This window comes from Ruditapes philippinarum, unplaced genomic scaffold (assembly GCF_026571515.1).
Source record: "Ruditapes philippinarum isolate M1 unplaced genomic scaffold, ASM2657151v2 ctg1215_1_1_1_1, whole genome shotgun sequence".
NCBI lineage: Eukaryota > Metazoa > Mollusca > Bivalvia > Venerida > Veneridae > Ruditapes > Ruditapes philippinarum.
Genome location: NW_026863993.1, coordinates 59,881 through 85,826, shown reverse-complemented (window position 1 = coordinate 85,826; position 25,946 = coordinate 59,881). Strand labels below are relative to the sequence as shown.

Below are 25,946 nucleotides of genomic sequence, written 5' to 3'. Positions count from 1 at the left end.
TATTTGTGTTACCACTACATTGTAGCTTTCTGGCTGTTATCAAAATAGCCATTTTATTTATAAAAAGAAACAAAAATGTCCGCCATTTTGTATTATTTTTGTTTTGACGTGACGTCACAATTGTGGCGTACTATCCGGTTCGCGCGTTGTGTATTTATATGAAATAAATTTGGAAATAAAAAAGAAGAAAAAAAGAAGCTTCTTCAAATATTGTCAGAATTTTTTTAGCAAGTCTTCTTGTTGATGAACAGGTCCAGTGAAGGAACCAAGAAGGCAGCAAGTCTAGAAAACGGTCGGCTTTCTAGTGAAGAGTTGAGCCTTAGCAACGGTCCGCTTCCGTGAAAAGAAGCAAGTTTTAGAACGGTCCGCTTCCCAGAAAAGAAGCAAGTCTAAGGAGCGCAGAAATTCCAATACTGCGGCAAGTCTTATACTGCAGCAAGTCCAATAGTGCAGCAAGTCTATTATTGCAGCAAGCTCAAAGAGCGCAGCAAGCCTAAGAAGCCTAGCTAGTACAACAGTGGAGCAAGTCCAATAGTGCTGCAAGTCAAATAGTGCAGCAAGTCCAGTAGTGCAGCAAGTCCAAGGAGCGCAGTAAAACAAAAAGCGTAGCTAGTCCAACAGTGCAGCAAGTCCAATAGTGCAGAGAGTCCAAGAAGCGCAGAAAGTCTGAGAAGCGTAGCTAGTCAAATAGTGTAAGTCCAATAGTGCAGCAATTCCAATACTGCAGCAAGTCTCAGCAGTGCAGCAAGTCCACGGAGTGCAGCAATTCCCTACTTATAATAACAAGTACCGCTCAGAATATCGATAACAATCTTATAAGTGAAACCAAAACTTGACAAAGAAGGTGATGTTTCTGAGTCTGGATTGTCTAACTTCCAGATATTTTGCAATTCCATTAAGGAGCACTTTATCAAGCTTTGCCTCTAAGAGATGATGATGATATTCTTTTACTTCATGATGGACATAAATGTCACATTACCATACCGATTATTGAGTGGGCAGAATTTCATCATATTCATTTATTTGTGTTACCACCAAATTGTAGCTTTCTTCATTTCTTAAACTACTTGATGTTAGCTGCTTTGGCCCATTTTAGGTTTCATGGAATTCAGCATGTCACAGTTTGATTCGTGAATCAAGTGGAAATGTAATAATACGATATGAAGTCTGTAAAGTAGCCTGCAAAGTGTATGCCAGCACTTTAAATACTGGACACAACCAGTCTGCATTTAGGAAAAGTTAAATTTTATCCCTTTGAAGATGTAATTGAAGATGCCAAAGTTGCTTCAGCCACATCTTTTGATAGGGATACTATATCTGCCACAGATGCCCTTGGTTCTACATCACATACATCAGTCATGAAACATCTACGTCTGCTGAGTCATTCTTATTGAACAGAGGGGGGATTCTGCAAACTGTTAAGAGAGCAAACACAGGAAATACTTTGTAAAATAGATGGTGGTAAATGAATCACAGAAAATGGAGTATGTGAAAAAAATATTGATCATGACTTAAAACAGATCTCAAAGAACAAACAAACAAAAAAAGAAAAAAAAGACAAAAGCAAATCCAGCTAAAGGTAAAAGAACAAAAAATATAGAATCCTCTTTATCTGGAATTAAAACAAAAAGGTAACACTTAAAGCCTGTTTCTGAAGCTCTGAATCTGAAATTGATGCAGAAAAAAAGCCAAATGTATAGTGTATAAGAGTTTTTACCCAGATCAATCAAAGAGACCACAATTCTTAATAGTCAACTGGGGACATTGTGATAATGTAAGGGCTGGGTGCACTTGTCAGAAAGGGTTATAAAAAGAGGTGACAAATTCCTGTGCCCTTTCTGTAGTGACACCAGCAACTAAACTTTTGGTGTAAAAAAAACAAAAGAAAAACAACAACAACAAAACAATTGTAAATATGTTTCTAACAGTTAAAATAGTTAAAAGATCATTGATGCCAACACTATAAAGTGTTGAGAATTGAGTACCGCTCAAGCCGGTGCTAGGGGGCGTGAGGGATGTTGCACTATTCATTATCCCTCATGTACAGACTCAATCAAACCGAGTCTGCAATTCTAATGTTATTTTGTTGTGATTAATGCTTCCGAGGGATCACTTTGTTTTCAGAATTTTGTACTTCACAACAGCAGGTGTCAAGTGCCGTGTGGCAGCCGTAAAAAGTTGCCCCGTACTTCACTTCAGTGTTGTTACATTTTCTGGTCCTTCGGGATCATTGATGCCAACACTATAAAGTGTTGAGAATTGAGTACCGCTCAAGCTGGTGCTAGGGGGCGTGAGGGATGTTGCACTATTCATTATCCCTCATGTACAGACTCAATCAAACCGAGTCTGCAATTCTTATGTTATTTTGTTGTGATTAATGCTTCCGAGGGATCACTTTGTTTTCAGAATTACAATGAAAGTTGTGAAGGTTATTTAACTTATGACACATACTTTTTATTGAAGTATACTTTTACTATAATTGCCGGAAACAGGTTGTACTACTTCCGTATTTGGGAAAATAGATCGTCATATTGAAAATGGACATCTTAAACAAAAAATGCCGTAAGTTTATTTGTTTCATGAATCAACAGGAAGACCATTTTATAATATTCATGACAAGTATTTATTTTCTTCAACATATATAATAGTTTACGCTCCGATATATTGTTAAAATAGAGAAAATAAGAATCCCGAAAGAAAGTACAACACGGCACAATTGAAAATGTTGCAGGCTCGGTTTGACTGAGCCTGTTCATGGACGGAACAGTAAAGTGCAAACTACCGTCCACGCCCCCTAGCACCGGCTTAAACAGAATTCAACATTTAACATGAAATGGTACAATTTTGAATTTAGAAACATCCGCAGATGTGTTCATATGGCGGTTATCATGGAACCTTCAATGTGACACGTAAGTTCCATTCCATGAAAAGCGGCATATGGTACCCAAGTAAAAAAATGCGTGTGCCCTAAACGAGAAAACACTGGGCGGAACTAATTAAAATGTAATTTTGAAAGGGGATCAGAGGTTATGAAGCCTGCATATCACAGATAAGACGTCAAAAGACAAATTTAGAAAGCAGGCCACATATCCTAAGGTTGAATCAACAGTATTCAAGTGAGGAATACTGGAACCACCCAACAAGAACATAGCCGAATAGAAAGAACTAAATAACCACAAGCACAACAATACTGTCGTGCTGAACGATCTTTAAGGATCGGAAATATAACATCTCTGATTAAATGTACGGGGCGACTTTTTACAGCCTCCACACGGCACAAACAACGCTGATGTGGCGATAAAATAGAGAAAATAAGAATCCCTTAATTTCATGTTAAGTTGACGAACACTGGTTGTACCGGGATATATGAACGTGTCATTACCCATGTTCTACTACAAACTCTTCATTAAAACCTGTAACATTACAGGAAATAACTACCATTTCATTACTGGTATTGGCTGTCAAATTGTCGTCCATTATAAAAGTGTGTTTATGTTGAAGTTTTTTCATTGGCATATGAAAAAACCGCTATCCGTCGCGGTTATACGCCGTTATTATCCGGATTATTATTATTCATTAGCCAATGAAATTGACAGTCAAAAATAGAAATTAGGTTTACGCATGGAACATACAGGCAACATTTAAAATGGGAAAACAAACATAAATTTTTAAATGATTTGTACCTGAAGTTAATGATTGCATCATTGATGGTGGTGGATGATTGATATTTAACCGAGTAAATTATTAACCTTTCTTTTTTGAGCACACGTTTGCATTAGATATCGTTTTACACGTGTTATTTTACAAACAGAAATTTTACGAACGTGTGTAAAAACTCGAATTGTGTCCATAAGACACGGGTGCCCCAACTCTCCACTGTATTTTTTTTCAATGTTATGACTCTAGGTCAAATATTGTTTGCACTACATCTGCCACAAGTTGAAATATAAAAATCTTTTACTAAGTCAAGGGCAATAACTCTGGGTGAATCCACAAGCAAAGCACTAGCTGCACAAATACTTATGCTGACCATGTTAAGTTTCATGACTTAAGGTTAAATACTTCTTGAGATACGCACGACACAAACTGAAAATTGCAAATTTTCACTAAGTCAAGGGTAATAAATCTGACAAAACATAATAAATCCGCAAGTGAAACCGCAGGTGCACAACTTCACATGCTGATCAACATCCCTTTAAATTTTCATAAACTTATGTCAAATACCTTTTGAGCTACGTGAAACACAAGTTGAAAATTACAAATTTTGACTAAGTCAAGGGCAATAACTCTGACAAATACTAATAGAATCCATACGCGAAACCGTAGGTGCACAACTTCTCATGCTTTGCAACATTCCTGTAAAGTTTCTTGACTTTAGGTCACATTTTTTTGAGCTACTTGCGACACAAGTTGAAAATTGTAAATTTTGAGAAGTCAATGACCATAACGCTAAAAGACTAAATAAATTAACACGGAAATACCCAGGTGAACAATTACACATGCTGACCAAAATTCCTGTTTAGTTTCATGACCCTAGGTTAAATTATTTTTGAGCTACATGCGACACAAGTTAAAAATTACAAATTTCTACTAAGTCAAGGGAAAAAACAGAATAAATCCACAAGTGAAACCACAGGTGCACAACTTAACATGCTGAGAAACATTCCTGTAAAGTTTCATGACTCTATGTCAAATAGTTTTCGAGCTAAATGCGACACAAGTTAAAAAATGAAAATTTTACTAAACCAAGGGCAATAACCTTACAAATACTTAATAAAATACACACGGAAATACGCAGGTGCACAACTAGACATGCTGAGCAACATTTCTATAAGGTTTCATGACTATAGGTCAAATACTTTTTTGAGCTACATGCGACACAAAATGAGGACGGACGGAGGAGGGACGAACAGACGGGTAAATCTCAATGCCCCCTCCCCTTATACACACGGAAATACGCAGTGCACAACTAGACATGCTGAGCAACATTTCTATAAGGTTTCATGACTATAGGTCAAATACTTTTTTGAGCTACATGCGACACAAAATGAGGACGGACGGAGGAGGGACGAACAGACGGGTAAATCTCAATGCCCCCTCCCCTTATTGCGGGGCACAATGAAACACGAAAAGTTATTTTTAATAATACCTTGTCTATGTATGTATCAGAGTGGGTCATTTTTTTAATTATCGATTCTTTCATAAATGTCCAACAATCAAAAGAAAAAAGCTGTCGTATACTGCGTTCTTTTTACTTTTTCATGAATTGAGCAATTTTGATTTGTATCCCTTGATATATTATATATATGCAATGGGTGCAATGAATATTATATTGGACAAACTGGGGATAAACTCAGAAAAATAATAACTGTTCATAAAAAGCAAATTATTGACCCATCGATACGACAAATTCCTTTAAGTGCACATTTAGATATTGGTTGTAACTAAAGTTTCCATATTTTCTTTTTACAAATTTTATAAAATTAATACTGATGTATCAGCTAGGTTATCGCAAGAGCTATATTTTATTGATGTGTTTAAACCAAAACTAAACAAAAGTTGATGACGTCGACATTTTTTATGTTGCTTACACTAGTACACAAATAACGTCAAGTGACGTTGTAACTATGGTTTTATGTTTTTTGTCTTGATGATTATAGAAACCGGTAGGCAATAACTTATATATTGATCAACATTTTGCTTCATTTTTAGCAGAAGAAGTAACCTGGGCAGTCAATCAAGTTCAAATCCTCTTCGTGAGTTTACTGATGATGGTGAAAATGTCCCTGAAGCCAGTAGAAAGACTGCTGCTTAAAAATGACATTAATGGAATAAATGCTCGGTCAAATAGCTAATTTTTGCCCAGTTATTACTAGATCAGTGATTGTGAATAAGTAAACATCATTGAACAATATTTGGCAATCTATTAGACTTCATTATCATTTTCAATCTACAAGTGCGCATTTCCTTTATTTTAACAATATAAAACTTGAAGCAGATGAGTGTCATTAAGACTTATATCAAAGACTAAACAGTTTTGTCGGAGATAACTCACTGTCATCTAACGCTAACATTTTTCAGATGGGAGGTTTCCCCAATGCGGAAGAAGAAATAACACCGTCTGTAGAAAATCTAATTGTGTTATTATTGCTTCGGCTAATAGATACAAAATTACCATCTTCAATAAAACAGTGATACGGGTCTGAATTATGTCTTAGACTCTAGCTTCTTTGAAACCAGAATTTCTATGTCTCTGGACAGTCTTCTAGAGGAGATTCATTCCAACAATATGACTAAGACCATCAGATCTGATCTAGTTTTTGATCCCATTCGTTTTCTGAGGATGATAAGTCAAAACAAGGATTGTCCTCTATGTAAACAGGCGGGCAGACAGAAAAATCGTCAATATCATAGTGGTTGTAAATACCTACCTGAAAGGGACAAAGAATATATGATCAAGGTTCGACTTGCTGTTGCAGATGAAGAGAATGAGTCTCATGCGTCTGAAATTTAAGCTCCATGCCTGTCATTACAAGGCGTGTACGGACAAATCAGTCACCAACTGTAGAAATGTTTTATAACCAGTACCCTGTTACCATTACTCTTGACACTAAAGCTGAAACAAGCATGATCAAAGAAAGCTTCATTTGCAAATTACATTGGCGCTCAAATTCAGATAGCATCTCAGCTGCAGGCAGATAGAGTTACCCCGTTAGACTTTATTTAGGAATATATTGTTTCTCTCTTCAAAGGTAGCTATAATTTCCAGTTAGATGCACTAGTTGGCAACGACTTGGATGTCGACATTCTTTGCGGAGTAACATATATGGCGGAGAATGATATTTCAACGCGCCCTGCAACACAATTTATAGTCTTTTATGGCCGTGAAAGGTTTCATTAATGCAAACCATTGTGTTAACAAGGTCCAAGTTTCATTTGTTTAACATGCATCAGCCATATCCCACACTACTTGGCCTGGCTCCTTTGTTGAATTAGACACTCCAAATGATGTTGATCCTGAAGGCTGCTTTGCGATTTAGCAAAAAAAAAAAATGAACACCACTCATGGCTTTCACCACAGATAGTTGATGCCGTTCATTGGAAAGTTCGAATTGATAATACTATTATTGAACCTGTTACTGTACAAAATTAAACATATGTGTAATGCAAGACATACAATACCCAAAAATAATTTTACACCACCACTAGTGACATCTAAAAGTAGTTACACTAACTGCCCGTTAAATTACTTCACAGAAATTGTTCAATGAGACCTTGACAATATTTTTAACTTATGATTGTAAACAGAAGTTTTGCATACTTTTACATCAGTATGATTGTCCTAATATCAGTGGCCATAATGGAGCTCCTGGCCCATTGAAAGCAACAGTAAATACGGGTCCTGCCATCCCACCGCGAAGAAAAGGACAGGTTCCTCAGAACTCGCGAGATAAGTTAATTCAGATCCAAGATAAATTCTATGAATTAGAGAGCCAACAGGTTTTTGCTAGCCAGGAGGATGTTGTAATGAATGTTGAGTATATTAACCCCTCTTTCCTTGTTAAAAATCACAAGGATTTCACAGATTAGTGCATTTGCTAATATAGGACGTTACAGCAAACCTCATCCCTCTTCAATGCCAAATGTTGAGTCAGTATTACGCTGTATTGGGCAGTGGAACTAGAGTTATGTCTGACCTTAAAAGCGTCTGTAACCAGATACGATTGTCAAAGAAGTCACTTAAATATTGCGGAGTTGCTACACCTTTAAATGGAATCAGAGTGTACACCAGGTGTGCAACGGATATTCCTGGATCCGAAACGGCTCTATTGGAAATAATGTGTCGTATGAAAGAAGGCATCGTTTGTAAGCTTGCTGATGACCTGTACTGTATAGGGGACACACCTAAACAATAATTGGAAAACTGACATGTGTTCTCTTTGCTCTAGATAAGTGTAATATCAACTACCCCATCAAAAACTGACATATGCCCAAGGTCTACAATTGTTCTTGGCTGGGTTGGGTCATGAGGGCGACTATTAGCTAGTCCTCATCGCATATCAACACTTTCATCATGTAAGCCACCAGAGGCAATTCATCGACTTAGATCTTTTATAGGTGCATACAAAGTGTTAAGTAAGGTAGTTCCACCATGTTCAAGCTATCTTTCCCCATTAGATAATTTAGCTGCAGGATATCAATCAAATGAGACGGTACATTGGGATGACAGAAACTTAGCTCATTTTGAGAAAGCAAACCGTGGTCTTGATTACCACAAGAAAATTGCTATACCAAGACGTGATGAACAACTTTGGATTGCCACAGATTGATCTGTCCCTAAATGTGGTATAGGAGCTACTTTATATGTAACTCGAAACTTGCAGGACTCTTAAGTGCAAAGTTAAGGAGACATCGAGATACTTGGCTTCCCTGTGAAATCGAAGCACTCAGTAAAGGTGCTGCTGTGAAACACTTTAGTCTATTTATCGTTCAGTCTTCTAACACGACATGTGTACTTACAGATGGTCAGTTGAAGCTCTATCGTGAACAGTTCTCCTCCAACCTAGAGTCACCTCAATTTTGTCAAATGCCAGTATATATCATGAAACTGTGAAACATTTGACTGACTCAGCTAATTCACCTTCTAAATTTGCTAGTAGAAATGCACCAGATTGTTATGGATGAATTCCAAAGTCAGAGTTGTACCTTTATACGAGCAGTGGAAGATTTGGTTGGACATTATTGTTGTTTTCTTTTTGGGTGGTTCCAATATTCCTACTTGAATAATGTTGAATCACCCTTAGGATATGTTGCCTGCTTTCTAAATTTGTCTTTTGACGTCTTATCTGTGATATGCAGGCTTCAGAAGCTCAGATCCCCTTTCAAAATTCCATTTTATTTAGTTCCACCCATTGTTTTCTCGTTTAGGGCACACGCTTTTTATTACTTGGGGACCATACGCCGCTTTTCATGGAATGGCACGGAAGTGTCACATTGAAGGTTCCATGATAACCGCCGTGTGAACACATCTGCGGATGTTTCTAAATTCAAAATTTTACTATTTCATGAACAGGCTCAATCAAACCGAGCCTGCAACACTTTCAATTTTGCCGTGTTGGGCTTTCTTTAGGAATTCTGTATATTTCTATTTTATGTCAGTAAAAGTTGACGATATCTTGAATGACACAAAACGATTACCGTTTACAACTAAGTCGGCTTGGCTCGACATCCAAAATGAGTGTTCTGATCTACGACGTATTTATTCACATCTTAAACAAGTCACCCGACCTTCCAAAAAAATTACTAAAAACGGAATTTACAGGTAGACTTTATATCAAAGGATAAACTTTTAGTAGTGAAGCATTCTGAAACGTTTTGTGCAGATCTAGAACAAATAATTGTGCAACGAACAGTTCTACCTGGTCTCCTAACGACTTTTCACATAAAGCTTGACCACCTTACAAAACACCAATAAGATCTTGTTGTTCGACGTCACTTCTTTGCATTAGACTTGGCAAAGGTTATCGATCATGTCACAAACTCCTGTCATACATGCATTTCGATTAAAAAGTTTTCAAAAGCATTATTACAGCAATCATGTGAAAATCCTCTAGAATCAGTTGAAACAATGTGTATTTGTTTTACGCTAAACTGTTGCGTCGTACACTAAAACAAAATTTATTGATAATGAACAGAAAAACACTATCAGAAATGCACTTTTGTGCTAAAATATCGAAATGCACCCACTTCGAGTATAATATTGTAATATAGTGAAAAATCAAAATTTCCAAAAGGTGGTGTTAACAAATATGTAACCATAAATGTTGGCGATCTAGTGTATATTATATCAGATAAAAAGCATGTTTCTCGTCAGCGCTACATAGTTATTTCATTACAAGAAGAATAGAGTTTCGTTAAGAAATTTGTTGGGAACCAATTGCTTTCTACTTCATACAAAGAAAGAGTGAGAGTGTGTTCTATCAGATCTGCGTGATGCATATATTAGTGGTAAAAATTCAGATTCAGAAAGTATTTTACAAGCAAATTTAAATGAATTGATTAGTAATCATATTAAGCATTGATTATATGAATTACAATTTTTTATTTTTACAGATCTGAAAATCCCATTGAAATCAAATGCTAATGTTAAAAACTATGCAGAGTTATTATGTTTGAAAAATATATATTTAAGTGTTTTGACAAACTGCTTTTTTTTGTTGTTTTAGTATGAATACAATGTTATATATTTTTAACATCTGTCCATAGATTTTTATAAGTTTGATGATATGTAGTTTATCCATAATTTCATACAAGTTTTACCTCAAGGAGCCAGTATTGGTTTCTATTAAGGTTTGTGTTTATTACTTTATTTAGCACAGTTACACAGATATATGTAACTTGATGCTGCTGTACCTTTTAATTACAGGGTTGCTTCCCTTGCTTTTCGGTTTGCCATCGTTGGTCATTAAAATTTCAATTCAGAATAACGTTGTTTGATGGAATTTCCTTCCTAACCGACAAAATCATTCAACAGTGACAACGGTAACATTACATTTGTACAACATAAAACTATTTAGTTGAAGTAAACCGTTTCAACATTTTGAGTTTTATATTAAATTATGCTGGTTAAATGTAAAACATCTATTAAAGGAGACCATCGAGAGCAAGCTTTTCTTCCGATGTTCACAGTCAAGTAAAAAAATCACAAAATTGTATGTATAAATATAGCTGTTTTGGCAGTTAATGACTTAATAACACTTCTTTGAAATATGAAAATATATATATATTAATGATTTTCAGTTTCAATTTCAGTCTAGATTTCAAGAGAAATTTCTGTACTTACCTGGTCCCTCTAATGGTTTCTTGCTAGCATTACAAATGTACTTAGGTTTTCTGTCATAAACGTAATTTTGTAATGCTTTGATGTCTTCGACAAAAGTCTTGTCTAAAGATGTTTCATCTAATTGTTCGATATTTTTCAGATTTCCACCCATAGCTGGCTGTGCAATCGTAAAACATGTTCTCTTTGGAAAATAAGCTTTGATACACTCGTTAATGTTGTTTGATTTCTTTTGTTTTTTCTGTTGTTTCTCTGATAACGTAGACAGTTCTACTGATTTAAGGTTAGCTTCAAGGTATTCGTTTGCTGTCTGAAGTCTTCCATCCATCATCATTTCCAAATAAAAATCTCTGATGCACATAATCAGAGTGGGAGAAGCAATCTGGATTGTTTTGGCATTATGTTTTTCTTCCGCTTTATCATCATCTAGAAGTTTAATTGTGTCGGATAGCTTGGCTATGAAACTTTTATCATTAAGGAATTAATAATTACGCCTTCATTTTAAGGAAATGTTACAGTATGTGCTTTTAACAATTTCTTGTCAAAAGCTCATTTCTAGATCTCTCTCTGCTTCTCCCTTATTCCTTGAAATCCACGATTGTATATACCACAATACTAGAATGCTTTAAAACATAACCTTTTATGGTACTTACTCGTATATGTATGTCGTTCTATAAGCAACTTCTTAAAACCGGCTTAATAAAATCTCAAGGAAAACGTATAAACAATATTCTTCAAGAAATTTGCAGTATTTGTTGCGATGGTAAAGTGTCTTAAAAGGAACATAAAATCAAAAAATAAATCAAGAGTCAATTAAAATGCACGCATATCCGGTTTTTACTGGAAATCATTCGTTATGTCAATTTCATTATTTACAGAGATACCGATTTATCATTTGTAGAGCTATTGTTCGGATTTCGAAAAGGTTACTTATACGATTCTGAAAAAAAAACACACTTTTGACAGAGACGAATGCCAAATGGGTACACTATTTGCCTAAATCTGCGTGCAAAATGTACTCTTCTTAAGAAGTTTCTATAATTCATGACAACAAATAATGACATATATCCTATTTTATTGAAACCTACATTATAATTATATAAGTGAGAGTGAAACTGTATGTATTCACCAATATTTTGTCTTTAAAAGTAGGCATAAAACACTTGCTAAAATATAGATATGGCTTTATACATCTCTTGATATTATCTTTTCAAAATATTTGGGAGACAAACTGTTTTTGCCACGGCCGTCTGTCAGTCTTTCCGTGCGTCCGCAATTAGCTTGTCCAGCTTTCACATATCAAAACCGGCACGTTTGGCTTTGCTGCACAAAATGGCCGCCAGAGCTATAAATGGAAAAATATTGTAAGGCTTTCTCGAGACAAACTGCTGACATGATTCAATGTTTCTTAACAGGATTGGTGTGTATAATCATAAATGTGCATTTCACTGACATGTTCCGCTTCACTGAATAAAATGGCCGCTATTGCTAAAAGAAGAAAAGTATGTCCGGTCTACACAGGTCTAAACATTGGGAATTTTAAAGGCCTCAACAGACGGTAGTATTTAGTTATACAATATTAATTAAATATATGATGTACAGTTTTCAGAGCAATACATCACTTGCCTTCAGACTGTAACTGTACATTGTATGAATCATCAGGTTCCCCTCCAAAAGAAACGCCCTCTGAATGGATCGCTTAAAGAATTTATTCACTATTATTTAAATTACTGATATATGTTATATTTAGTTTAATGTTATATACTAGTAATTGTTTGCATTAAAAAAGCGATAAAGAGATGGGCCGTGGATAGCATGGGGGAGCATTTAGGAAATTAGCAAGTTCTGGAATGAATTACATTAATGAGCACCCTAAAGCGTGTTCTGTATTTTGGTCTAACAGTAAAAAATTTCTGCATGAGTAATAACCGATACCCCTCCATTTCATTTTTTAAATAGTCTTATATTATTTTCTTATTAACTTTGGATTAGAACATGCCACAACTTGGGGCTCCCAATGATTTTTTCTACATCCTTTTTACCAACTTACTACTATGTTTACATTTTAGCCTAATTGTTCAGGAATGTCATTCATTAAACACATTACCAGGGGATAATTGGGAAATTTGTCACCTACCATCATGGGAGATCTGTACAACTAGAATCAAGAGATATCACATGTCCTATCCTGTAAATCTAGAATTAATTTGTATGAATTCAAGAAACAGTTGTCTTCACACATTAAGATTTGCTGGTACATTGAAGCTTTAATTGGTGTTGGACTTCTAAATCCTACCGTCAGTTGAGGCCTAAACAAAATTGCACAAGATTGATCCGTACAAATCTAAGTTGAGCATATCGCCAGCACGTTCTGCTTCGCTGCACAAAAAGGCCACAAGATTCTGGTTTGGTTTTCACAGGTTAAACTACTGGTAGGGTTTCAATGAAACTTCGCAGAAGTGATCAGCACCATACCTAATTGTGCATATCGCCCGAACAATCGGCTTCCCTGCACAAAATGACCACCAGAGCTATAAATAGAAAAATGTTGTGCGGCTTTTACAGGTCAAACTGCTGGCGGATTATCAACGAAATTTCACAGGAGTGATCAGTACCATACATAGCATATTGCATGCACGTTCTGCGTCGCTGCACATAATGGCCCCCAAAGCTAAAATTAGAAAAAATCTTGTCTGGTTTTTACATGTCAAACAGCCGGTTGGATTTTACTAAAACTTTACAGGAGTGATGTGTACTAACAAAGCGTGTTCATATCGCCGGTTCCGCTTCGTTGCACAAAATGGCCGCCTGCTGGCGGGATTTGAACTTTACTTCACAGGAGTGATCAGTACCATACATTGTTTTGCATATCGTCGGCATGTTTGGCTTGGCTGCACAAAATGGCCGCTAAAGGTATAACTAGCAAAGTCTTGTACGGCTTTCACATGTACAACTGCAGTTTGGATTGTAATGAAACTTCACAAGAGTGATCAGCATCATACCTAGTTGTGCATATCACAAGCACGTTTGGCTTGGATGCACAAAAGGGCACCAGGGCTATGAATAGAAAAGCCTCCACAGGTCAAACTGCTGGCGGGCTTTTGACATTACTTAAAAAGAGAATTAAGTACTGTAACAATCTGAAGTTGTGCATATCTCAGGGACGTTCTTCGTCGCTGCACAACATTGCCGCCAGTGTTATAGATAATAAACTCTTGTCCAGCTTCCACAGATCAATTACAAGCAAGATTTCAATGAAACTTCACAGTGATCAGTACCACCCGAAGTTGTACAAAATTGAAGTTGGGCAGGTTCGTTTCGCTGCACAAATTGGCCGCTTGAGATATAATAAGAATAATCTTCCAGTTTCCACAGACACATTGCTGGCGGGATTTCAACAATTTTTCAAAGGAGTGATCAGTGAATGGTTGTGCATATCGCCGGCAATTTTGGCTGTGTTGCACAAAATGGCCACCATATCTACCAATAGAAAAAAATCACAGGTCATAGTGTTGACGGGATTTTTAGGAAAACCCATATGAGTAGTCAGTGCTATATTTTGTTGTGTGCATATCGCTGGCACGTTCAGCCTCGCTGTATAATATGGCCGCTAGAGCTATGAAGAAAAAAATGTTTGGCTTTCAAAGGTCAAACATCTCCCAAATTTCCCCGAAACTTCAAAAGATTGATCATCGCATACCTAGTTGTACATATTGCCGGCACGTTTGGTTTGCTGCAAAAATGGCCACCAGAGCTAAATATGGAAAAAATATTGTTATGCTTTCTCAGGACAAACTTCTGGCATGATTCAATGTATCTAAACAGAAATGATTAGTACCAATCATAAGTGTGCATGTGACTGACATGTTTCGCTAAACTGCATAAAATGGCCGCTAGAGCTAAAAATATAACAATTATTCAAGCCTTCACAGGTAAAAATATTGGAGGATTTTAACGAAACTTCACAACAGTGATCCGTACCAATCTTAGCTGTGCATATCGCCTGCACGTTCTTCTTCTCTGCCACCAGGGCTATAAAACAAAAGAAATTGTCTGGCTTTCATAGGTGAAACTGCTGGTGGAATTTACATGCAGCTGTCATTCATAGAGTACTTACATGGGTGACATAAGTCTTTTTGACAAAATCCTTTTTGAGTTTATAATTTGCTCTTTCGCTTATTTTTTTTTATACCGTTCATGATAAATCTTACCTTCCCAACAATCGATTTTGCACACATACGACAGAAAATCTATTTCTCACCTAAATGTATACTAAAAGGATACTCTAATTCCTTCAGGGTTGAGTACTCGATCACAGACTTTACATTTATTATCAGTGTACTGCTCATCAGAAGCGCAAGACAAAACATTTTGTTGTCATGTTCTGGATCTCTCTAAAATTTAAATATTTTTATAATGTTACTAACTTGCAGGAGATTAGACGGGATACTCTCGGCTTGCCATTATCATTGTCTTCTTTCATAGAAATAATGAGCTGCTTTCATTATAAGAGAAAGTTTTTTCCCCATTCGCTAAAAGGATCTATGCATCCGTATTACCTTACGTACAAGTTGTAATTACTTGACATATTTTTGTGAATAGTATGTAAAAATGGGAGTAAAACCAGTTTTCAGTGGCGAAGTCTTAAGAAATTGAATATAATAAGAAAATGAGATAAAAATACCTCTCGGCTATCACCTAGCTTAGGTCCTTCTTATTGTGTACATGATTATTCTCTGGTTCAACATGTTAGCAACATGAAAATCTAATTTATTGTCAAACTACAAAAATACATTTCGTAGTGACAATCAAAAATGGTATGAAATTGTCTATAATGTCTTATTTAGTTGCCTGAAAGCGCATGAATATATTCGTGTTTATTTAGTTTTAAACCAGAACGCCAAGGAAGAGATGGATCGTTAACGTAAAAAAATTGTCAAAATGTCATAGTGGAGCCCCTTTCCACCCCAAAAGCACAATTTGAAAACAAGGGGCAGCTTAATCTAAACAAGTTCTGTACACTGTCACCCATGATTTTTTTTAGTAGAATTATTTCAAAGTTTAACCAGTGGTTTAGATGTTGTTCAAATATGTTTTATTTTAAATCTAGAAGACAACTAGATACCCTTACATACCAAATATCAAAGCACTAGGTCTTCTGATTTTTGAACAATCCTTGTAGTGGACTACTAGATCATGTACCATACCAAATATCAAGGCACATCCTTATGGATTTTGACAAGACGATTTTTAAAATTTCCCTATATAAAACTGAGGAGCCCCCTGGCGGGGCCCATTTTGACCCCAGGGGCTTAATTTAAATACTCTTTGTAGCGGACCAATAGATGATGTTACATACCAAATATCAAAGCTGTAGGCCTTGTGTTTTTGACAAGAAGATTTTTAAATATTGATAAGCCCCCTGGCGGAGCCCCTTTTCATTATCGGGACATCATTTGAACAATCTTTGTAGAGGACCACTAGATCATGTTACATGCCAAATGTAAAGACTCTACGCTTGGTGGATTTTAACAAGAAGATTTTTATGTTTAACTTTATATAAACCGAGGAGCTCCTGGTGGGACCCTTTTTGACCTAAGGGGATCAATTTAATCACTCTTTGTAGCGGACCACTAGATGATGTCACATACCAAATATTAAAACTGTAGACCTTGTGGTTTCTGACAAGAAGATTTCAATGATTTTTTTAAAAATATCTATAAGCCCCCTGGCGGGGCCCCTTTTAATCTTTTGGACAGTATTTGAACAATTTTGTAGAAGATTACTAGATCATGTTACATACCAAATATAAAGGCTCTAGGCCTTGTGGATTATGACAAGAAGATTTCCTTATACATCCTTTTATTAAACTGATGAGGCCCCTTGCGGAGCCCCTTTTGACCCTAGGGACATTATTTGAATACTCTTTGTAGAGAACCGCTAGACCATATAACACACCAAGTATCAAAGCTGAAGGCTTTTTAAGTTTTTGACAAGAAATTTTTGAAGATTTTGTTTTTAAATCGAGTAATCCCCATGGTGGGGCCCTTTTAAACCAAAGGGGCATACTTTTAATAATCTTTGTACAGGACCACTAGAGATAATAGTACAAACTTAATGTTAAGGCTCTATGCCTTGTGGCTTTTGACAAGAGGATTTTAAAGATTTCCCTTTTTTATAAAACTGATGAGCCCCCTGGCGGAGCCCCTTTTGACCCTGAGGGCATAATTTGAACAATCTTTGTAGAGGACCACTACTATGATCATGTTACAAACCAAGTTTCAAGGCTTGTGGTTTTTATTCAGAAAATTTTCTTTAAATTAAAAAGAAAATTAGTTTGCCATGGCAACCAGAGTTCTTCAAATTTAATTTTCCTTACACATTTGGAGGAAGGGCTTAATGCAAGGAACACTCTGCAAAGTTTCAACAAAGTTGGCCAAGTGGTTAAGGAGGAGAATTTGTTTAAAGAAATTGTTGACGCACGGACGATGGACGCAAAAAACCATCCATCACAAAAGCCCACAATGAGGACATTGTCCTCAGGTGAGCTAATAAAAAAACTAGAGTTATTAAACTGTTTTGTAAGAACAAGCTATATCAGGCATTTTGAATACACATACATTTTTATTAATTTTATGCCATTTATTTAAAGATTTATTCTTGTGTTTAAGAAATGACAAGTTAATACAACCTTTTCCGGATCACCAAATCCCTCTGTGTCTAACAAAACTAACACTTGGTCCGATTGCTTTGGATGTTCTCTGCACCAGATCCATATACCTTTTGTCTCTGATCGAACTGTATCGCCAAGATTAAACCCTTAAAGTAAATGATAGACTGTTAAGTCTAAAAATATCGGGTCACGATTAACATTAACATACATGATTGATTTTAGTTTTGCCGAAATGTTGTTAAGCTAGTAAGTTATGTTGTTAACAATGCTTCCGAGGGGACTTCACTTTTCCAGATTTCAAAACTTTTCTTTTATTTTCATGTATGGAATGTATGAACTGACTTACTAGTAGCTGACTTACCTGTTTTGTCGCCTGCAATCCAATTCATTAAATACGATTTCCCAGTTCTATAAGAACCGCAAACACAGACAACATTCAATTTCTTGTTTATATGAGAAAGTTGAGTCAAAACATCTCCATTAAGCTGCAACGGTCCTGCTTTATCTGTATATATCAATGGTTGCGGTTTATCAAAAAGCTTCGAATTGCTTGTTCTGAAATACAATAAGCACCTGCTATACACCAATGCTTTTTCTAATCAGAGAGAATAAAGATATCATTTTTCTTTAAAAATATTTACCAACAGTTGCTATTTGTTTTATAACCTTTCATTTATGGCCTTATGTTTCAAGATATATTTAAATTAAACAATAATTTGAGCAGTTCTAGTTTGAAAAGAATCCTTTTGAAATAAATTTATTTTAAAAACAATGTTTATAAAAGATGAAACTTACAGATTTCCAATTGACATATTTTCCTGAAAGAACACATCAAGATACAATATTTATTCTAAAGGGTTTTAGACTCATTAAAAATTGACTCTTCTTTTGATCTGTAGCCATGCTACCGACAATATTTTGCACAAAATATATTAAATTAATTTGTCCAGTACTGGGCAGTAATTCCTCTTTTCTTATCAAACCATGTCTTGTAAAAACATTCAACAATAAAAAAGTCATAAATATTAATCAAGTTGTTGGTGTATTAAATTAGCAGGCTTCTTGTTTGTTCCTGAGCAAGGTTCAAACTCTTTCACGAAAAATAGCAACAAGTATTGAATATCAACATTTTTACAACATATGCAATTGTGAATATATTTGATGTACATGTCTGAGTGATGTTTAAGGCATGCATATTTATTTCCTATTCAAATATTTGAAATGTAGTGTGACTTCCAGAATTCAATAGATTCACGGTTGTCAACCAAAGATTTAAAGAAAAAGAAACAAAGAAACACTGACTGAGAAAACTGTCCTCCTTATTGCTTTACACCAGATAGGGGGTATATACGATTGTGTTGTATCATTGCGAGATACACCATGAAAATGAATTCATGCAATAATGTAGGTCCAATACTATTTACATGTGACAATTACTAAAGGATCAATTAGCTAATCGTCGCTTGAAAACTGTAATGTTCTATCTCCAAATTTTCAAAAAAAAAGTTAAATACACAGTTTGGTCCGTAATGGGATGTTCTATCTCCTTGGCATGTTATATTTGTGTAACAAAGCTTCATAGATAAATTACAACAAAACCATTCTGTTCTATCTCCACAAATTCAGTGCGTTTTGCAAGATAGACTGTTCTAACTTATTTGACCATACATATCATCGATACATGTCACATGACCTGTGAGGCATATGCAACAGACTGTTCTAAGTGTATTTGACCGTATTTTATTTTAAAAACACAGTGTTCTAAATCCAAGATATCGAATCAGGGCATAGCATTTAAATCACGTGATGGCAGGACGCCCGCCATATTGTACAAATATTTTGAGTATACTGGTTTTGCAACGTTTGCTGTTGATTTCCTATATATATACTAAATGTAAGTATTGATTAATATCATGTTTTTATTGATAAACTCCAATCAGTGACAATTATTTTACATTAACTGCAAATATTTAAACACTACTTAAAACTAATCACGCTTTCAAATGATTTCGGACGTGTTTTGTTTTCGGATAGAAACACATGTGATCATACGATTTTCATCCAAATATTTGTAAACAAAAATGGGGTGATACAACAAGTTTTGAACTTCTTAAATAAAGAAATTTATACACATTATACATGTATGTATTTTTGAGTGCACTATTTTACTAAATAAAAGATAACTTAAAGCAAAAACATTTTTATACCAAAGTCAATAGGAAGAAACTTAATTCCTTTCAATATCTTTGTTCGCATTGTTATACATTTTCGAATATCTGAATGTATATGACATAACGCTTGTTATGTTTCGTACATGATCGCCATTTGCACATAACTGTTTTGAATATAAAATAATAAATCTTCCTTCTTTCAGGTCTCTTCAAGCAAAACCTGTTTACACTGCCGACTGAAGTAATTGCCAGAATTTTGTCATACCTACGTTTAGAAGAACTTTTAACAAACACAAACAGGACGTGTAAAGCATTCAATAACATAATTACTACTACATCATACCTGTGGCGAGAATTTGAATTTGACAATCCTGTGCATTTTTATAAGGGAACTCTGGAAAGAATTTTTCAGCATTCCAGAAAAATTGAAAGTTTTATTATTCCCGCAAGCGGCTACAGCTATCTTGCTCCAGACATTGACTTTTTATTTTCAAAACACTTTCAAGGGAACAAGTTGTACTGGCTTAATATCAGTCAATGTCCAATATCTACATTGTGTTTTTTGAAACAGTGCCTCAATTTACAAATACTTTCTGTTGATGGTTGTAAAAACCTAGTAGATGAAGACTTTTTAGCTATCCGATATTGCAACAAGATTGATCAACTGTATGTATCGTTTACGAGAATTTCCCCTAACACTATTATCAAGATATTAGAAAAAAACCAGTTGATAGTGCTTGATGCTTGTGGGGTGCAGTTCTCTTTTTGGAACAATGCTCAGCTGTAATGGAGACCAGCAAATCACTTTTGTTCTTTCATCTATCACTTCGAGATGAGTCTAGTGAAATAAGGGCACAATTTAAGAGGGAATTCATAGATATTTATAGAAATTGTAATTTTCACTTGTATAAAAATGAATCGCAGTAAATATACTGTAGAAGAAGCTGTAGCAATTTTAAACAGATGATAATATTTCAGCAAATGAGTTTGAAGATAAATTCAACAGTTTTTTGGACACAGCTGATGAAAATGTAAATTCTGACGACAAACAAAATGCTGACTCAAACAAAGGTAAACATCTAGTTAACACTGAAAATTCTATGAACTGTTCGAATTTGGACACTGAATCAGAAAATGTCGCACAGCAAGATATTGAAAAAGATGAAGGAAATGTGCTTATTGAAATTTACGTTTTGGATCAGCATGTTGACGATGAAAATAATTTTAGCAAATTAGATACAAATGATAATTATTTAAAACAATCATGAGCTAATTGAAAAGTCACCAGATCTGGATTGTACATTACAAGATTTTAACGGCCAACTAAATAATGATATCATTAAGCGAAGCAGAAAAGATCAATGAAAATGGCATGCAGATAAATGAAACGGATATTGAAAGTCAAAAAAATAAGAAAACGTGTTAACAATCAAGAAATTGGAAACAGTGATCACAATAACGAGTGTAATAACAATGTCAGACAGGGTCGCAAAAAAGTTGAAAAATCCAAAATTGTGGAAACAAAACATCAGGAAAAGAAGAAGGCAATCTGGCGAAGAATACATGGAAGTTACTGGTAAATTGCAAAGGGCTAGAGAATTACAGATAAAGAAAGACTGTTCTGGTTGTAAATATCATTGTTCTCAGAAGCTTTCAAGGGAAAACCAAAAAGAAATATTTGACTATTTTTGGTCCCTCAATGATTCTGACAAAAATGTTTTTTATGCACAAACAACATCTAAAGTGTTAAAAGCTCGTCAAAGAACGAATTCTGAGCAGTCCAGGAGACAAATTATATATATTTATTACGTTCTAAAGGGACAAAATAAGATTAAAGTGTGTAAAAGTTTTTACTTACAAACATTAGATATCAGCCAGAGGCGAATAGAATGGTTTCATAGAAAGTCTGATGAAAACAGGAGGTATGAAGATTTTAAGGGTAAAATTTTCAGTAGCTGACGAAGATTTTATAAGAAATCACATAAATTCTTTCCCGACAATACCATCACATTACTGTCGCGCTACAACAAGTAAAAGCTATTTAGAATCTGGTTAATCTTTTACACAAATGTGTCATTTATATGTAGAAGATGCAACAGGGATTCTAGGCCTATTCATCACTATAGACGGATTTTTAACACTGAGTTCAATATTGGATTTTTTCAACCGAAAAAGGATCGATGTGATTTATGTCAAACAGTTTGATATTCAGACACAAAGTGCTACTACCGCTGTTTCCGATGAATTTGCTCGTACATACGAGAATCATGTGACTGATAAGTTAGCAACTAAAGAAGAAAGAGACAAAGACCGTGGAGGCAATGAAGCAGTAATATCTTTTGATATGCATCACTTGTCCAAGGGCTATTGTGTCTAACTTTTTTATAAGAGAAAGTTAAATGTCTTCAATCTTACAGCGCATTGTTCCATAGTTAAGATTGCATATAATGTTATCTGGAATGAATGTATAGCTGGTAGAGGCGCTAATGAAATCGCTAGTGCATTGATCTTAGTTTTGGAAGATGTTTTGAAGCAACATCCTTGGTATTCAACGTTTTATATTGTGGTCGGATTCTTGTGTACCACAAAACAGAAATTCAATTATGACGTTTGCGTTAAGAAATTTTTTATTCTGTCATAGTGAAGTCAGGGAAATCGTTCAAAAGTTTGGTACACCAGGACACTCTGCCATTCAAGAGGTGGATAATGTGCATTCACACATTGAGAAACACTTTAAATGTGTGCAGATATATAGCCATTAAGTGTAGTAAAAGAACTCAAAAGGTCAGGCCTGCTAACATGAAAATTATTCAGTTATCATCAAAAGATTTACGTGATTTCCAGACTTCTTCTACTTGTTTCAAATACAGTAGCGTACCATTTACAAAAGTAAAATGCATTAAGCTAACATCTGAATTAACCCATGCATGTGCAATACAGATTAAGCTTTACTGAACCCCTGTTCGATATAGTTTATCTTGTTCGTCAAACAGATCAGGGAATACTATTGGAATTGACAGAACACCTTTTTATTCATTATCTGAAAACCAAACCAAACATTTCTGATGATAAGTTAAAGGATATTGAATCCATGCTTAAATTTCTTCCAGACACAGATAGAGCCTATTTAGAAAACCTTTGTAAAATAGGAACATGTAGACGAAAACGACTGTTTCCAGAATCAACTGCTACAAGTAGTGATAACAAAAAAATGAAAGCATGTTCAAATAAATAAAACTGAGCATATGTATTGAATAAAACAGGTTTCCTGTTTTTATGCTATTAGAACAGTATCAAAAGTGAAGACACAATTTAGTTGATATATACATTGGCCACAAACGCCAAAATTTAAGTTTAACAAATGCATTGTTTTGTTTGAAGTTTAGTGTTGATATTATTGCTTAGAATAAAGCAATTACGTGTATACATTATATAATGCCATTGTGTTCATGTTAAAGGTTACAGATGTTTAACTTCAAGTAAAGTTTAAGTTTAAGTGTTCAGTGTTATATGTTGTTTAGCTTTGTTAGAACAAATATCTTAAAAAAGATAGATTTAACTATGTGTTATTATTATAGATTATGCAAGTTTTGAAGAATGATTTCAATATATCTATGGAAAATATGTAGTTATTGGCTTACATCTAATCAATGATTTAAGCTTATTGCACAAGCCATAGGCAGAGTTACACGTTTGTTTTGTCACTATGTTAAAGTTACAAGTTTAAAAAAATTGAATTAATTAAAATCACAAAAAGATTTTCGGTTTGTATTTTATTTACTTTTTTGTTTTAATACTGTTTGTTTAAGTGCTGTACCTTAAGACTTTAATATGATTTTGAATTTCATAGTATGATATGATCCATGAAATGCAGGTGGTCGAATGCTTTTAATTAAGAGATAGATAATTGAGAGCCCTGCAATAAAACGTACTGTTCTATGTGACATTTATTAATTCAACTTAAAAGACATAATGTTCTAAGTCACAATAAACACTATCATATTTACAAAATTTGTAAAAAAGTTACAAGGACTGTTCTATCTCCAAACGTTTTTTTGTATTTTCATGCAAAACAAATATTAAAATGCGCTTATTTTGTTGTTATTAAATTGGGTGTTTGAAAACACGTTAAATAATTTTTAAATTTTCAAAATCCAACAATATATAAAAAAGTTTTGCAAAATTGAATTTTTGAATGCCTTTTTCTCAAAAGTAACAAATTGGCACTTAGAACAAAACGTTTTTCAGGCGACGTAATGTTGGGAATATCACCAAAGCCTTAAATAATATAAACCGTTCCGTGTGTGTGTTAACCTTACCTACTGGTAACTGATATTGTATGCAGAAAAACTTTTCATTTCTTATTTTTCTTATTTAATTGCTTAAATATTTTTGTTCTACACATTTAAATGTTAATCACATCGAGAATTATAATGAAAAAAAATTTCATATTGGAACATACCATTCGGCTTTCAATCTGTATATCATCTTCTGCCATTTCTGACCCAAAATAATCACGCTTATGTTCTTTAGTTGTCATCTTTACTGTAAAACAAACAAATTCGTTGAATTTATATCCCCCGCCGAGTAGTGGTTAACACAACAACTGGAGAAATAAGGCTTTACTTCTGTAAATTTATCGTGGTATGCAAATTTCCGTTTCGTATTAATGATTCCCATAAAGTCCTGTTGAAATCAATCCAGAAGTTGAAAAGAAATAGCAATACTGCTCTATATGCATACTGAAAAACTAATCAAGGGCCATAACTCTGTCCTGAAGGCTCTGACCGGAACAAGGCAATGATATGCGCATCTCCCATTGGTATTTATTGTTATTGTATAGTAGTTGCAGAGAAGTAGTGCGGAAATGATAATTGCTCTATACGCATACTGCATAACTAATCATGGGCCATAACTCTGTGTTGAAGAGTCTGAGCGGCACAAGGCAACATGCATATCTCCTTTTAGTATGGATAGTTCCCATAACGTTTTGTTGAATTCCGGCCAGCAGTTGCAGAGAGAAAAAGCGCAGAAATGACTATTGCTCAACATGCATACTACATAACTAATCAAGGGCCATACTTTGTGTTAAGGGTCTGACCAGAACTAGGCAATGATGTGCGCATCTCCTCTTAGAATTGATGGTTCCTGTTAAATTTCGTTGAATTCCAGCCAGTACTTGCAAAAAAATGACACAGAAATGATCATTGTTTTATATGCATACTGCGTAACAAATCAAGGGTCATTACTGTAAGTGTCTGACTGGAATAAGGGGATAGCATGCGCATCTCCTATTGATATTGATGATTCCCATAAAGTTTCGTTGAATTTTAGCCAGTAGTTGCAGAGAAGTAGTGAGGAAACGATTATTGCTCTATATGCATACTGGATAACTAATGAAGGGCCACAACTTTGAGTTAAAGAGTCCTACCGATACAAGGCGACGATATGCGCATCTTCTCTTGGTATTGAAGGTCCCCATAAAGTTTCATTGAATTCTAGCAAGTAGTTGCAGAGAAGTAGTGCGGAAACGATTATATCTCTATATGCATACTGCATAAACATTCAAGGGCCATAACTCTGAATTAAAGAATGTGACCGGAACAAGGCGACGATATGCGCATCTCCTGTTAGTATTCAAGGTTCCCATAAGATTTCGTTGAATTCCAGAGACAGTTGTTGCAGAGAAGAAGCGCGTAAATGATTATTGCTCTATATGCATACTGCATAACTAATCAAGGGCCATAAATTTGAGTTAAAGAGTCCTACCGAAACAAGGCGACGATATGCGCATCTCCTCTTGGTATTGAAGGTCCCCGTAAAGTTTCATTGAATTCTAGCAAGTAGTTGCAGAGAAGTAGTGCGGAAACGATTATATCTCTTAATGCATACTGCATAACTATTCAAGGGCCATAATTCTGAATTAAAAAATCTGACCGGAGCAAGGCGACGATATGCGCATCTCCTGTTAGTATTCAAGGTTCCCATAAGATTTCGTTGAATTCCAGTCAGTAGTTGCAGAGAAGTAGCACGTAAACGATTATTGCTCTATATGCATACTGCATAACTAATCGAGGGCCATAACTCTGAGTTAAAGAATCTGACCGGAACAAGGCGACGATAAGCGTATCGCCTCTTAATATTGAAGGTTTCCATAAAGTTTCGTTGAATTCCAGTTAGTAGTTGCAAAGAACTTGTGCGGAAACGATATTCGGACGGACGGATGGACGTACGGGCGGAAGGAAGGACGGACAACGCCAAA

At 35.1% G+C, this 25,946-nt stretch overlaps 1 protein-coding gene across 1 annotated transcript; it reads right to left on the bottom strand.

Moving 5' to 3' along the window:
• Window positions 1–9,646: 9,646 nt before the first annotated feature.
• Window positions 9,647–24,226, bottom strand: LOC132724034 (guanylate-binding protein 2-like). Its single transcript, XM_060708844.1, has 8 exons — window positions 24,147–24,226; window positions 18,309–18,331; window positions 17,875–18,068; window positions 17,532–17,659; window positions 15,102–15,234; window positions 12,467–12,538; window positions 10,844–11,266; window positions 9,647–9,666 (listed from the first exon to the last, which is right to left on the bottom strand). The coding sequence occupies exons 1-8, from the start codon at window positions 24,222–24,224 to the stop codon at window positions 9,647–9,649; spliced, it is 1,071 nt and encodes a 356-aa protein (XP_060564827.1). The 5' UTR covers window positions 24,225–24,226.
• Window positions 24,227–25,946: the final 1,720 nt, after the last annotated feature.

Coding starts and splice junctions, on each gene's coding strand:
- LOC132724034 (XM_060708844.1), bottom strand. CDS start 24,224: ATGACAACTAAAGAACATAAGCGTGATTATTTTGGGTCAGAAATGGCA. Junction 18,332..24,146: donor TACAGATTGAAAGCCGAATG/GTATGTTCCAAT, acceptor GTGTTCTTTCAG/GAAAATATGTCAATTGGAAA. Junction 15,235..17,531: donor GATTTGGTGATCCGGAAAAG/GTTGTATTAACT, acceptor TTTAAATTTTAG/AGAGATCCAGAACATGACAA.